This window comes from Rhododendron vialii, chromosome 7a (assembly GCF_030253575.1).
Source record: "Rhododendron vialii isolate Sample 1 chromosome 7a, ASM3025357v1".
NCBI classification, from domain to species: Eukaryota; Viridiplantae; Streptophyta; class Magnoliopsida; order Ericales; family Ericaceae; genus Rhododendron; species Rhododendron vialii.
In genome coordinates, this window is record NC_080563.1 from 854439 (window position 1) to 870369 (window position 15931).

Consider the following 15931-nt stretch of genomic DNA (forward strand, 5'->3'; position numbering starts at 1 on the left):
CTTCTTTTTAATCCAGCAACATGTAAAACTCAATAGTAAATTTTCATATCATCGGCACCTGAATCTGCGTAACATAGCTTCACAGTAATCAATGATGAGGACGACGGTAAGAATGAGGATGTAGTACATTCCAGTTGATAGGGATAAAATATTGCAGCAACATATCCAAACAACAGAAAATCTTATTTGCGGATCATTATGTAAACTTTACGGAAGCCAATCGCACGCATCCAAAGTATTTTTGGTTTTCCGGCGAGGATGGCTTGCTCTTGTCGATAGATAGGACTACATATTTGGACATCTTTTGAGGTTGTAGATCGGTGGTGTTTCAGAGGTGGGTGGCGGTGAGAGGAGGGGTGCCGCAGTGCTGGGGTTTGCATTAGGGCTAGATTCGGCCCTCCTGGAAAAATAAGTTTCTTCGTCAATAGGATATGCTTCTTGGAGATCCCCCTACCCTGTGATTATCCGTCCCACAAACCCCGGCATTCTAATTCATGGAAATTCCATCCACAGGCCCATTAGTTTACAAGGAGTAATTATTGCATGTCTCAAATTCTTCTCAATTACACATTTTTGTAGGACTCGTTCTGGGTTAGGCTTAGAGCTAGGGTCCAAACGATCCAAGCCTAGTTTAGTGCCAGCCCCGGCTTATGGATAGATTGCCTAAGCCCGATCTCAAATTTGGTTGTACACTTACTATAAAGACATAAAAACATAAAAAGACATACAAAAAATAAAAACAATATTACATTGTGCTTTTACCTTAAATTACATCACGAATTCAAAATCAAAATGCAACCCTGGTTATGGAGATTTATGATTAACACGATCCAATTAAAAAAAACAATTTCTTCTTGCATTTTTATAAGCAAATTCTTCAATTAAATTATCGTATTTTAACTTATTCAAATACTAATTTTCAATTGAGCTTACAGACAATCCATATAATTTCTCATATGTCATGGTAGTCCTAAGGTAAATTTTTATGAAATCCAATTTCGAAAAGCTTCTCTCTGCCAACTGAAACAACTGTAATCGATACAGTCAACAAAATTTGATAAACAAGCGAAAACCACCATCTTTTCAATAAGACCTTATAAAATCAAGATTGTAAATGGATTTTGTTACTTCTATAAGCAATATTGTTTTCAAATGTCCAAGAAACTTTCTAAAACTTTTTGGATGGAACATATTCCTAAATTTTTTCTTCATTGCATTTATCATTTATTAAAAAATTATGAATTTCTTTTGTCCTTTGCTTGCCCCAAGTCAGGAGTTGCCCAAACCTGTCGGCTTGGGTACCCCTAGTTGGCCTTGGCCAAGCTTTGTAGTATTCGAGCTCAGCTTATTTACTAAATGAGTCTAAAATTTGAGTTCAAAAAACAAGACCTTTTAGTTGGAAATTGATATTTACGCTCCATTTTTTGATATAGGCATTCCACTTTGTTCATGAAGTTACTAGTAACTTCACGTTATAAGTGGAGCGTCTGTATCAAAAAAGGGTGCGCGAATATCAATTCCTCTTACTTACTATTTTATTGAGAGTATTATTTTCATTGTTTGGTTTGGAGAGAAAAAATGAGAGAACTAAAAAGTAAGGGTGCACAAAGTCCGGATTGGTTCGGTTCTCTAGAAAATCAGTAATCAGACCATTTCAAACGGTTCTAGAAAATTAAAAATCAGAACCTAACCAATATATGCATGGTACCTAATCAGAACCAAACCGCAAGACTGATTCGATTTTGGTTCGGTTCCAATTCTATCCAATAAGAATCCAAACATTTATTCACAAAATACGAACTCATAAAATTAAAGAAATAGGAAGATAATATGTGGAATAGGAAAGGAAGGGAAAAAATAAAAGCTTTTCTAGCAAATGAGATTTCATCTCTAAATAAATTAAGTTTTGCAAAGAATAGATTAACCTGCCAAATTCAAATGCATATAGGAAATTTATATAGAAATGGTCCTTCTGGTTTCATCCGAATCTCATTTTCGTCCTCCAAGTATCAATTGCAACTCTTTTGACCATATAGTTTTGTTTTCATACCAAGTTGGTCCAATTGATATCGTCTGTTAGCCAAACTGAACGAAAAAAATCAGATTAAGGCAATATATCATCAATTGGACCAACTTGGTACGAACTGCAATGTCCAAACTGTCATCAATTTGATTTTTTCCATCTAGTTTGGCTAACAGAAGTTATCAATTGGACCAATTTGGTACGAAAATCAAACTTGAAGGTCAAAAGAGTTGTAATTGATATTTAGAGGACGAAAATAAGACTCGGATGAAATAAGGAGGACCATTTATATAAATTTTCCAATATGTATTTAATTACACACATATATTTTTATATGGGCGCCGCTATTCATAACCCTCTATTTACTCCCGTAGCCCACTAAATTTCGGTAAATGATTGTTGAAAATCGTAAATAACATTTCGGTAAATTGCTGTTGAAAACAAGATTATATTTCGGTAACTACATGTCGAAAATATGTTCAACTTTCGGTAAACAACTGCCGAACATGCATTTTCGGTAAACATCTGTTGAAAAAAATATTATATTTCGGTAATTGGACGCTGAAAATATATTTCAATTTCGGTAACTAACTGTCGAGTATAATTGAAAATTTTTAACGGGCTATGGGAGTAAATAGAGGGCTGCGAATAGTAGCGCCCTTTTTATATTTATCTTGGTTTTAAACGGTCCGATCAGGTTTTAATCACGATTCATTAATTGAGAACCAGTAACCAAACAAAAATTAATGATTCTTATTTCTTTGAAACCATAACATAACCGTAGAACCGCAGAATCGGACCAAATAGAACAATTCGATCTAGATCGGATTGGTTTTGCAATTCCGACGGTTATCTTCAACACCCCGGATAAAAAATAGGAGCGTAGAATTGTACCCAGTTCAATTTTTGCCCCCCCACCATTTTTTCCCCGCTTCTTTTCTCCCACCTTCCCAAAGTTCCAAACACTTCTCTCCCTCCTGGAGTAGTTCACATCTCTGTTCATCATCTCTCTTCCTGGTGCTGCTTGTTTTTCAGGGATAATTGAGTTGAGATACTTTGAACATTTTACTACTATATTTTCGTGTCCAGGCCTCAACCGTTCTCTCTCACTCTAGCCATGGCAGCCGTCCCTGGGACTACAGAATCTCTCGAATACGTCTGCAACCTAACCGACGTCGGATCAATAACGCGGCTACTCCACGAATACGTATCCTACCAGAGAACCCTTGGCCTCAACCTCGACGCCACCCTCTCCCACCGCATCGATCTAAACAACCACCTCTCCGACCTCCACAAATCCTCCGCCGACGTCCTCCCCGTCATCAAGTCCGACTCCGACCACACTCTCTCCAACCTCCGATCCACCTCTGACCTCGCCGACCAGGTCACCCGCAACGTCCGCACCCTCGATCTCGCCCAGTCACGCGTCAGCCGCACCCTCCTCCTCATCGACGCCATCGTCGATAGGGCCAATTGCATCGACGGCGTCGTTAAAGCCCTAGATTTCGAAGACTTTGAGTCCGCCGCCAATTACGTCCACACTTTCCTTCAAATTGATGCCAAGTACGAGGATTCGGGTTCTGATCAGAGGGAGAAGCTATTGGCGTACAAGAATCAGCTCGAACGCATTGTACGGAAGAGATTATCGGTGGCTGTGGATCAGCTTGGCCACCCCTCGATCCTCCGCTTCATCAGGTTTTGAAAATGCGATTCATTTATTTATTTTTTGATCGAGAAAACGTGTTTTAGATTAGTAGTTATCAAATAGGGAAATGCCCAGTAGGCAGCAGTTAATTGCAAAAATTCCATGAAAGATGTATAAATATATATGTGAAAAGTACGTTGTTTTTTTGGCATTATGTGTGCATTATCCACCCTTGGTGAGGTGGTTAGCAGAACGGTTGAAAATATGTTTGAAAACTGGACTATACTGCATTCCAGGTTATGTTCCCCTCTCGGCCTCGAGGAAGAAGGGTTGCAGGTGTACGTAACCTATTTGAGGAAAGTCATTGCAATAAGATCGAGGGTTGAGATTGAGCAATTGGTGGAACAATCCTCTGCAAATCAAAACCAGGTAAACTTCGTGGCATGTTTGACCAGCTTATTCAAAGACATTGTATTGGCTGTAGACGAAAACGATGAGATTTTGCGTAGTCTGTGTGGGGAAGATGCAATCGTTTACGCAATATGTGAACTTCAAGAGGAATGCGATTCTAGGGTTTCTTTAGTTTTGAAAAAGTACTTGGATTATAGAAAATTTGCTAAATTAACTGCGGAGGTTAAGTGTTATAAGAGTAATTTGCTCTCTGTTGGAGTTGAAGGACCTGATCCTAGGGAGATTGAGTTGTACGTGGAAGAAATATTGTCCCTTACACAATTGGGGGAAGACTACATGGAACACATGGTCTCAAAGATCAGGGGTTTGAGTTCGGTTGATCCGGAGTTGGGTCTGAGAGCCATGAAAGCTTTTAGGAGTGGAAACTTCAGTAAGGTTGCTCAGGAGATTAGCGGGTATTATGCCATTTTAGAGGGATTCTTTATGGTGGAAAATGTGAGGAAGGCTATAAACATTGACGAGCACGTACATGACAGCCTCACCACTTCCATGGTGGATGATGTCTTCTATGTTTTGCAAAGTTGCTGTAGGAGGTCCGTGTCCACATCAAACATTAACTCTGTGATTGCAGTTCTTGGTAGTGCAGTGAGTTTGTTGGGCAGCGAGTACATTGATGCATTGCAGCATAAAATGAGAGAATCCAATCTTGGAGCAAAGCTGTTTTTGGGCGGTGTTGGCATGCCAAAGACTGGAACAGAAGTTGCTACGGTTCTGAATAATATGGATGTCAGTAGTGAGTATGTACTAAAATTACGGCAGAAGATTGACGAGCAATGTTCAGAGGTGAGTGAGGTTTTCTCTTTCCTTTCATTTACTTTCTCATGTGATCCTTGCCATAAGTTCCAATTTGAAATAATGTTATGGCTTGCCAAGCTTGTATTTTTTTCTTTCTTTTTTGGGTTGGGGGTAGACTGGGTAGTTTCCATTTAAATGCAGGGAGGAAAGAAAGTAGTTCCTCAACGTTAATTATTCAGAAAAATGGAAATACAAAACTTTAGTGGCTCAACTTGGTTGTGTTGTCCTTGAAGTGAGCATTTGAAATACAGTAGGCAGTGGTATGATCACGAAGGATGGTGCAGCTCTAGAGCATGCGATGTTCCATTTGAGCAAGCTATTAGTGATATTGTGTCACTTGTAATGAGTTATGGTTATGGATTATCGGATAAAAAAGAAATGGTTATGGTTTAGGGCCTTTGTAGGACACGACACATTGGGAACAAGTCCAAAACTATATTTACGTAAACTTGTTAAATTATTGTGTAAATAAAAATCATTAAAATCCAATACTAAGGTTCTAATTATAGTAGAAATACAACATTTGCCTTCATTTGCATATGTTGTTACATCATTCGAATTTGTCATTAAATCATTAGATCATATTCCGTATGTGTCTTTATGACCTACTATCAACTATCTTCTATCACATAAAAAGAAATTTTCCGTAATGTCCCCCTTGACTTCTATGGAGTGCCAAAGAGAGTCCTACCATATCCAAAGCATGTTAGAGTGTCCTGCGACTGCTAGTGTCCAAACTCCGAAGGAAAAAAACTACAATAGCAAAAGATAGGGCTGATTTAAATGACGGACATGTGTCCCGGGAGTGCTGGTATTTGACAAAATCAGGTATTGTGACTGATGTTGAACTGAATAACAATCTGTTTTATTCCTTATCACCTTTGGCGAGGAAATGTTCATTTTGATTCATCAATAGCTTGTCTTGGCACTCCACTGCCTATAATTGATTGCCACTCAGTATTTCCCAAATAACTAGCCTACCTCACGGTGACACTGTTTTGCTAGCATACTTCACAGTTTTTTCTCTCCGATACAGTTCTAACAGGATGAACTTCTTTGGTGATGTTATGATGCCTCGTTGCCAAGTTACATTGTATCATCAGAGTTTTTCTGGATAAAAAGATTTCCCTCACATATCTATGGTCTTTTACTTCCTTTTTGTATTCTTTCTCATTATCGAGTTTTTTCTGTACTTTTTTAGTACCATATTTCTAAAAGAGTATGTTGTGATGAAGATCCTTAAAGGGTTTTTTTTTTTTGTGGCAGGTGAAATGTGGTAGTATTCTTAGAGTTGATACTTTTTCCATGTCCATGTGATATTTAGTTGCAACTTCTGCTAACTAAAGTAGAGATTCTCAACGTTGGTTTTCAATATTGGTGTAAATTTCTTTAGATCTCCTATGTGGGTGGATATCCTTAGTTGTGTGTTGAATGAATTGGTTTTGGGTATTTTCAGGTATTTGTTGCACCAGCAGATGTAGAGAGGGTGAACTCCTGTTTGTCTGAATTGGGCGAGATGAGCAACAGCTTCAAAAAAGCCTTGAATGTTGGAATGGAGCAACTTGTAGCAACTATGACAGGTAGGATCCGTCCGGTATTAGACAGTGTAGCAACCATAAGTTACGAGCTGTCTGAGGCTGAATATGCTGACAAAGAGGTGAACGACCCATGGGTCCAGCGACTTATTCATTCTGCTGACTCTAATGTAGCATGGCTCCAGCCGCTAATGACTGCAAATAATTACGATTCATTCGTCCATTTAGTCATTGACTTCATTGTGAAGAGGCTTGAAGTGTTCATGATGCAAAAAAGGTTCAGTCAGCTTGGAGGTCTTCAACTTGACAGAGATACGAGAGCACTAGTGAGCCATTTCTCAAGCATGACTCAGAGGACTGTTCGGGACAAATTTGCTCGCCTTACCCAGATGGCGACGATCTTGAACTTAGAAAAGGTTTCTGAGATTCTGGATTTCTGGGGTGAGAATTCAGGACCCATGACCTGGAGACTTACTCCTGCTGAGGTTAGGAGAATGTTGGGTCTGAGGGTCGATTTTAAACCTGAACCAATTGCTGCTCTTAAGTTGTAAACCCTGTCTATACAGAAGACATCATCCACCATGAAGCCCAACAGGATTTGGTGAACTTTTGAAGACCAATTCCCAATCCGACACCTCATGTTCTTGATTGACGATTTCTTCTACCAGATAGAATTTTATCCACTTCATTACAACTTACAATTGGTTCTTGTACTTCTTCCCACTCATTTAGAATTTTTATTTTGATAGCTGGTGTCTCGCTCAATAGTGAGATTAATTTGGGAGGCCAAACCGACCGATCAAGTCAAGACACAACCCCACATGGACCGGCTCAACACCGGAGTTGATAGTGCACAGGTGATAGTCAAACCCCTGATCAATGTAACTATATTTTGTAATCTTGGGACGCGCTTACTACTTTCTTTTTTTTCGCTATGAAGGGCTTGTATTTGGCAATTCCACTGTCAACTTCACTCATGTGTCAACAGATGCCAAACTTAGGTTAATCATGAATGCAATGACTTAAACTATGGAAAAGTGCATGCACTAGGGCCATGATTATATGTTTGCCGAACATATTTAGGCTAATTCAAGAAATTGATGCTGCTGCAAATTAGACCCTGAATTGGACACATCTATTACAATGCCAATGGTAGATCAAATGCAATGTACATCAAAATTTTCTAAACAAAATTATCTGTGATTTTGTCTAAGACTAATTACCCAGATGAAGTCTCGCGTCCCACAAATTTCAATTACTACCGCACATAATTCGGGTCTTGTACCCGAGACGGTTCAGGGCTTCATGGAATTTAACTATAGTCTATGGAGCCCATGAGTTATCAAAGAAAAAAAAAATTTCAGCAGCTCTAACTCCCTACAAAAAGTTTGATTAAGCTTTTCTTTTTTCTGTTCTTATTGTATGTGCATGCGCACCGATCAAGCGAATATATAAATGACCCGCAAATGCATATGCATATGTCATCGCAGAAAGAGAGTAGATACTATAACAAACTTTTATCGAGCATTTATCTTAGTCCTACTATAGTATTAACAAGATGCATGATTGTATCTGCCTACATTTGAAGAAAAATCTCTGAGATATGAATGGATTTCTAGTCATCAACAACTTTTGACTTGCACCTCTCATGCGCCCCACAAAATCTAAACCAGTAGTTAAGTACACACCAATCTAATTTCAAATAATTTTTTATTTTTCGCTTTGCAAGACAAATCATTCTTTCACAATTCATCATCTTTTAATTCAAACGGGGCCTAATTAGTAACAAAAAAACAACTCATCCCATGTACGGAAAGAAACTTCAAAATCAGCTCCAAATTCACAGATAGAACAGAAAAAAAAAAACAGAAGAAGAAAGAAGAACCACAACTGATAAAGTACCAAAGAGATCGATTAAAATTAAAATAAAATAAAAAACCTATGTACCGAATATATCTAGTCAGATTTTCCCCACATTTTCTTGGCAAAGCAGAAAACGAATATGTACCCAAACCAATTTTCCCATCCATTTTCCTTGCAAAGAAAACACTTTTTTTGTCAATTTAGAAGCAATCATCATCGGATCGGAGAGGGTGTTCTGTTCAAATAAGCAAGTCATCCACGTTCCACGAACAAGACCAAAATTCTTCTTCCAAGTTGACCGGTGGAAAATCACAGAAACCACCCTCCATAGTACCAGACTGAGGAGGCACGTGACTTATCACGTCCTCGTACAATTTTCCACCCGAAAGATCACTCAAATCTCCTCCCAAAACAGGGTGGTGCGCCACGTCACCAATCACTTCCTCGAGCAGTACCTGCGACGGCGACCGGTAATCGAAGAAATCATTCAAGAAGCATTCATCCAGCGGCAAGCAACCATCATCGTCCGGCAAACTCACAGCCTCCGCCGCTGACTCTGCCGGTCTCCATCCCCCACCGCTTCTCAACCGCTCTGTTTCTTCTTCTTCCTTATGACTGAAACACAGAACGGAGGTCGGCGACGAGAGGTCGCCGTAGTCATACCCTCCGGTGATGGACACAACCTTGATCTCAGCCGCCGGTGCCGGAGATTTCAAGAAATTCGTGATGGCGTTCTGTCCGCGTATCCTTATCGCAGCCTTGTCGTACACCAGCGCCGCCTCTTCTGCCGTGGCGTAAGTCCCCAGCCAAACCCTAGCCCCCCGCGATGGGTCTCGTATCTCCGCCGCGTACTTCCCCCACGACCGCCGCCGCACGCCTCGGTACTTCGTCCCATTCTCCGACTGCTTCTTCACCGTATTCTCCTCCCCTTTCTTTGGCCTCCTCTTCTTGCTAACAGCACGATTTTTATCGTTCTCACAACAAGCTTGGAATCTGATTTCAGTCACGCGTTTCTTCACTCCGTTACAACGCCTGAACGGCTTGTCCTCATCGCTCGACGAATCCGTCGCATCCCCGTCGGCCACGTAAATCCGAACAACACGTGGCGTTTTGGCGCTCATTTCCACCAGTAACCGCAGCTCCGGCAGTTGGCAGTTGTAGGTAAGTAACGTTCTGCCTCTTCTGCTTCTCTCTGTTTTCAATTAATTACTGCCCTGCCTCTTCTGACTTCTCTCTGTGTTTTCAATTGATTACAAAACGTTTGTGTTAAATTTTTGCAACGATGAGAGAGAAAGTTTGAATCTTTAAATGCGGCTTCAAGAGTGAGAGTAAAAATCTCTTGAAGTTACCTGAAAAATCGATAAAAGGAAGAGAATAAGTCACTCACACCCCAAATCTGAAATAAGAGGATCGACTGACTTAAATACCCCCCGCTCATCGTGGTGGATACTTGCACTCCAAGTTTTTCTTAAAAGGATAATTGACTAGCACCACCTTTTCAGTTAATTTCTCAACAAATTGATTTGTTTTGACTTGACTATATATTTAAGAATGTTTAGCCTACTAAAAGGAGTAATTGTTCGGCGTTCCCGGAATATCACGTGGCGTTGCCTACGTAGTACTCTCAACCATTTACGCAACGAAAATTTATGCAGTAATTATGAACATAATTCATTTTTGTTGGGTGATTGAGAGGGTGACGATCTTTTATTTGAAGGGAGTACTGCGTGACAGTACCACATGATACTCCGAAAACACTCAATAATTGGCCAAAAAGGAGTCACTGAGATGGTGATATCAAGCACAATTTTATAAGGCGGTGGAATTTACATAAGAACTTTCCTAATTTAAGGATATTCCTATCGCATAAAACGTGCTTTATTTAGAGACACTATTCCGTTTCCAAAATGAATGGGGTGCAGGAATTTCCCAAGTCTGCCACACATAAGATGTTTTTGACTTTCAAGTTTTTTAAATTGGACAAAGTAGAACATCATCTTATATGTAATACAAGTGATACAAACATATGTCTTGTGCTGACTGGACAAGCGTAATTTAAAAAATAAACGTTCGAAATACCAAAATACAACAATTCAATATCGTGAAACTAAAAAATTCTAACGAATACTTGTATGCAAGAATATGCTAATTCAGCAGTCCGACGTCAATCAAAGCTTTCAAGTATTTTTACATGAGTGAAATATAAAATCGCATGCATCAAGATGCACGGAGTATCTCAAATGGTAGTTTCAAAGGTATACCAGCAGAGTCCTATTATCCGTGTGTCTCATTATCATATTCCCATTTTAAATTTTATATCAGGTGCAGGGTATATTTGACTTTTACTAGTATAATAATTTATAGTAACAGAAAAAAAAATCTCTCTACCAAAAAAAATCTTGTACCAAAAGCTTGGGCTCCAAGCAAAGAGTCAGATCAGTTTGGTACTCTTTCAAGAATTTACTACTCCTAGGAAACCCAGTCTCTGACTCTATGTTTGGCTTTCTCCCCACGTGATCTCTCTTTCCTAAATTTTTCTCCCAACCGTACAATTTCTCTTTTTAGAAATTGGAGAACAGATTTATAGAGAACTTTGATTTTTACTGATGACGCTCCACTAAAATCAATTTCCTTTATAAATTGCAATCATGCATTACCTCTCCCTCTAACTTGAGCGAATTTGACTTCTCTTTAGAGATCACTGGCAATTTATTTCATGCCTATCGGCCTCTTAACTTCGTATCGTTTTCCATTGCAAACTGAAGGTTTAACTTGTATGAAAACTTTTAGGCGCTATCAACATGAATCATGCGTTCGGTTATTCATTCAAAGTTCATTTTTTGTGCAATGTCCAAGCCAAAAAACATTTGGCATTACAGATGCATGTTTTTGAAAATTAAATATGGACCGTACCGTCAAATGGCTTGTTATGATGGATACAATTACCTTCCCAATCAAATCGTCCACCGTGTCTCTCTGGAAGCCGTTGAACATGAGACTTGACCAAATAGGCAGAAGAAAGCAAAATTTAGAAGAAGAACAAAAACCCAAACTAACCATTATTGGGCTGAGACAGATAACTTGGAAACAATTCCAAATCATGCGGTAGAATAGGTACAAGGTTAAATAGACATTATTTCCTAGTTTCATAGATTAAATTCCATTCAAACAATCAAAGGATTCATCTTCGTTTCTTTTTTGGAGCATACAACTAAAGTTCAATCCCACATTCGTGCATTACAGGGGTAGAGAGGACAAAGCAAATTTCATTTCTACATGATATCAGACCAAGCTCCTAGAATCCTTATAAAAGGGGCAGAGACTATCCCATGGCATACTTCTGGGTCCAGCTCCTTGCAGTTGCCTCATACTTTCCCTTGTCTGTCTTGTACATGTGAGCAATCTCCGGTACCAATGGATCATCAGGGTTTGGATCTGTCAACAACGAACAGATCGACAGTAGCACCTGAAAATAGCATTGATAAATGTTTCAATAAATCCATCTGAAAAGTTTCGCTTAAGCAATAGAGTTGAATCAAGCAAAAACGAGAGAATGATTTGAAGCGTTCTCATAACAGCAGCTTTGGGCATATTGTGTGAATATCAGTGACTCAACCTAGTGTCGTGCTTAAGAAGTGTTTTCAGATAAATAAAACATACACACAAAAAAATGCATAGAGGAGGAAAAAGGGTCCAAATAGTTCAAAATCATGAGAGAAGAATTCGAGCCAAAACAAAAATGGAAGGCTACTGATGGACTACTAATCTGATATGATGTAAGCTACTATGGGATTTCCCAAGTACAAAATAGCTACGCGAATTGATTATTCCCTTATCAACGATAAACATTAGGCAACCATGACAACCATCTATAAAAGGAGATCCACGTGGTAAATTAACAGACTCAATATAATCTCCTTGACAATATCCTATTGCCTGATTCTCCAGGAATTGAAAACCCTCATATAATACACCGTAAGGAAACTGAAAGCTTATAAAATAAGAACCTTGGAAATAGTCAGAGCGGGACTCCACTGCTCCTTTAAGATATCAAGGCAAATACTACCATTGCTGTTTATATTCGGATGAAAGACTTTTGTCCTGAATGCAACCTGCAAAATAGTCACAGAAGGAAGCAGAAAGAGGTTAAAGCTGTAAAGCCACATCTAAAATTTCAGGAAATAGGTTGACCAATGGAAAAAGGTGTTGAAAAGTGTTAAATGTTATGGGCTCAATTGAAATTGATACGCTAACCCTACATGCCACACTGTAAATTAGCCAAGCAAGATTTTCATATGATAGACAGCTTGTCACTAAGCTTTGATTTATAATACTTCTTATATGATTAAAACAACTAAAAGCCAATTGAGGATGAGATTTTGAACATTCTTGAAAATCAAGAACTGTTCGAGAAACTTTGCAAATTGCAAATACTATCAAGAAACAAGCATTTGAACCAAAAGCAACGCGTTTGAACTTGGTCCATAGGAAGAGCGTATGAGGTAGACTTGAGCTTCCCCGCAAACGCAGCTCATCTTTGGACATGACCGGCGATTGGGCACCAGCTTCTTATACATTACTATGAGTGTAAGACGTTACTCGCTACTAGGCTTCATTTTTATTCTGCATTGCAAATGCAATAAAATGACAAGGTAAAATATCGTGCAATAATTGATTCCACATCCCCCACCCTGGTCAGCAGAGAGGAAAAAAGAAGAAACCATCCCATTTATGGTAATAACTAAGCAAGAACGAATCCCAAAAGGAAGAGCATGCTGAAGCGTTCAAATAAAAAGAAACTAGGAACATTGTCAGCCACAGACCCACTAAGGCCTCTATAATCGATATCTATACCAAGTGAAGATCCATCTCACCACATCACCGAAGCATATGCACCAATGACTCGTATCAAAGTAAATTTTTTTTTAAGATGAGTATCAAAGCATGTAGTGAAACAAAAAAATAACTAGTGTAGTACTACATGAGATTTCCAAAGAGCTGATCAAAGAAAAATTCCCAAAAGTAGGGCATAGCATGAAACTGCTAGTAAACATATCAATAAATAGCATTAACCCTTTCAAATTGAAATTCTTACAGTACCTTGGGAGGTTTAAATGGATAGTCAGGAGGAAAATGAATTGTAACAAGAAAAACACCGCCTGCATAAGGACTATCAGCGGGACCCATTATTGTTGCTTGCCAATGAAACATGTCCTCTGCAACAGGGCCTATCAATATAACGAATGCAACTTAAGACACTAACCAACAAATAGTTCTAACAGGATAACATACAGTAAATCGCAGGACTCCAGTATAAAAAAGCAGCAGCATTAAATAGGCATAAGAATCAAGTGGCAATATGGTTACCGCGAGGAAACAACTGTACATGCATGTCTAATTCTAAGATGTGTGTATTTTTTGTGTGTGTGTGTGTGTGAGAGAGAGAGTGGGAGGGGAGAGAGGGGAAACCAAAATATCTTGTTCCAGGTTGCTTCATTGGACAATGACTCGCCTTTCAGTCTTTGAGCTCTACAACAAGTCAACCATAACCTCCACAGAAAGCTGTAATTCGAGTCTCGGCCTATTTCAAGTTTTGAATCATCTCCCCATCATTCTGTACGGTGTCCATAACATATATTTGACCAACATTCAAATCCAACTTTAAAGAAGAATGATTGTTATGTTTTGCTCGAGTAATAAAGCAGCACTTCCTTATACTTTCCCTGAATCTGTGTTAGATTATGTAAATCAACACTATTAATAATCTAACTTCTCAATGCTCCCTCTTAGGTTTGAGGTTCGAAACTTATCAGGTGCCATCAACTCTTATGGGGCAAGTCCATACGGGGATTTGCCCCTGCTTTACATGGGACCCCCGGCCAGCAAACAATGTAATTGGTCCCCTAGAGATTAGTCGAGGTGCGAGTAAGTTGGTCTGAACACCCTGAGTTATCAAAATCTAACTTTTCATAATGGACTACTAATGCTACACATTCAAAAAGGATGGAAGTGAGGAATAACGGATTGTTATCAATTATTTCCACCAAGTGCAGCAACGATCACCTCAAGTAACCATGTGTCAGCCAGCATCCAAGTCAAAATACCTCCCAGTTCAGGGCACACCATACTACTTTGCTCCTTCTCATGTTGAGCTCTTACAGTCCAAATATGATGTACTTGGCCTCAAACCTGGAAATGATCATTAAAAGGAACTTGCATGACCTCGGGAAGTTATGTATTGATTACGTCAAGAGTCCTTTTGGAGCGACACCTAGGGTATCCTCTGAGCTCAATGCCTATCTTATGTACCAGCACTAAATTCATGAGGTTGCAGCCAAGGGACTCGCTATTCCTACCCTCAACTTGGTCGATCTAAAGAGGCAGAGGACCCTCAAAGTCTTTCTACATGGTTAAATCCATCAGGCCACAGAACTCCATCAGGCCACAGAACTCACTCCTAAAGTTCTTCAAAAACGACAGGAAGTAGGTCACCCCTTAATGGAGGCCCTGCCACAGCCCACGGGAATAAGGAGACTACCTTGGTCTCACCCAACTCGTACCCACTGTAGCCCCACCCTTATGACTTGTTATACCATCATCCCCTGCAACCTTATTGAGCAGAAACAAAAACACATTCCCAGTGTTATACAAATAACTCTTCTCAGTTATTTCCTTCTCTCCCAACGGGACCACACATATCGATTTATTCATACAACAAGCTCATATAGGAACAATCAAGTTGAACTCACATATGTGGCACACATCATGTAAACACAATCAGACATATACATGTAGAAGCATGCATGCATACATAAACTCATGTAGCTGTCAATTCCAGCTAATCATTAACAAGCAGTAGAATATCTGTTAATTTTGTTTTCAACACACTCTTCAATCACGAAATAGTCAACGAAAAAGCCAAAATCCCAAGGAATCCAAAGGAAATCACAAAAATATGCAATACAAGAGTTTTACAAGCGTTTATATCGGTATATAATCATAGATCGGCCTGAAAGAGTACTAGTAACGAATCGAAGCAATAAATTGAGGCCCAATACATATGGATATCGATATTTATACGTATATACCGGCGCTGCAGGAGGTGGGAGGATCCTTCTGGAGATCCTTGAGCTCCTTCAAGATCCGTTTGGAAGCCATCTGGAGAAACGCCGAGATCTACAACAACAAAAACAAGAACAAAGGACGATCGTTCAGCATATGCATAGATGTGAGCATATGTAGTACACACACATATATATACACGAATACATACGCGGATGAGAGCAGGGGATTAGGGAAGAAAACGAAAACGTGTTGAGAGACAGAGGAGGCGCTGACCTGGATTTGGGGGATTTGGAATCCAATTCGACGACTTCTTCGCTTTCAGTCTCTGGTTCTTAACGCGGCAATTATGTGGAAAAGAAAAAAAGAACTAATAACACAATTTTAAAACGAGGAGGAGAACGTGCAATCTCAACTGTCTGTTTTGGCGCTAGCGTTAAATGAAGGTAGATTTATATGCTTCTAATGGTTGTGTCCGAAATTATCCGAACATAATTTTTGCGTCCGAAATCAATTTTAGTGTCGACAGTTGTGTTT

At 39.4% G+C, this 15931-nt stretch overlaps 3 protein-coding genes across 6 annotated transcripts; 1 reads left to right on the forward strand and 2 right to left on the reverse strand.

Moving 5' to 3' along the window:
* Window positions 1-2934: 2934 nt before the first annotated feature.
* Window positions 2935-7511, forward strand: LOC131334597 (conserved oligomeric Golgi complex subunit 4-like). 2 transcript variants are annotated; one of them, XM_058369708.1, is made up of 3 exons: window positions 2935-3718; window positions 3965-4922; window positions 6391-7511. In XM_058369708.1, exons 1-3 carry the CDS (start codon window positions 3141-3143, stop codon window positions 7018-7020), a joined length of 2166 nt encoding a protein of 721 aa, XP_058225691.1. In that variant the 5' UTR covers window positions 2935-3140; the 3' UTR covers window positions 7021-7511. The 2 variants fall into 2 exon arrangements, with proteins under 2 accessions (XP_058225691.1, XP_058225690.1); XM_058369707.1 differs by having other exon boundaries at window positions 2948-3718; window positions 3965-4931.
* A 766-nt stretch (window positions 7512-8277) lies between these two features.
* Window positions 8278-11364, reverse strand: LOC131334599 (pathogenesis-related genes transcriptional activator PTI6-like). The gene has a single exon (XM_058369709.1). It carries the CDS (start codon window positions 9451-9453, stop codon window positions 8572-8574), a length of 882 nt encoding a protein of 293 aa, XP_058225692.1. The 5' UTR covers window positions 9454-11364; the 3' UTR covers window positions 8278-8571.
* A 90-nt stretch (window positions 11365-11454) lies between these two features.
* On the reverse strand, window positions 11455-15823 carry LOC131334601 (ubiquitin-conjugating enzyme E2 10). 3 transcript variants are annotated; one of them, XM_058369712.1, is made up of 5 exons: window positions 15671-15823; window positions 15421-15508; window positions 13433-13560; window positions 12340-12444; window positions 11455-11798 (listed from the first exon to the last, which is right to left on the reverse strand). In XM_058369712.1, exons 2-5 carry the CDS (start codon window positions 15488-15490, stop codon window positions 11655-11657), a joined length of 447 nt encoding a protein of 148 aa, XP_058225695.1. In that variant the 5' UTR covers window positions 15491-15508; window positions 15671-15823; the 3' UTR covers window positions 11455-11654. The 3 variants fall into 3 exon arrangements, with proteins under 3 accessions (XP_058225695.1, XP_058225697.1, XP_058225696.1); XM_058369714.1 differs by having other exon boundaries at window positions 15606-15721; XM_058369713.1 differs by lacking the exon at window positions 15671-15823 and having other exon boundaries at window positions 15421-15611.
* Window positions 15824-15931: the final 108 nt, after the last annotated feature.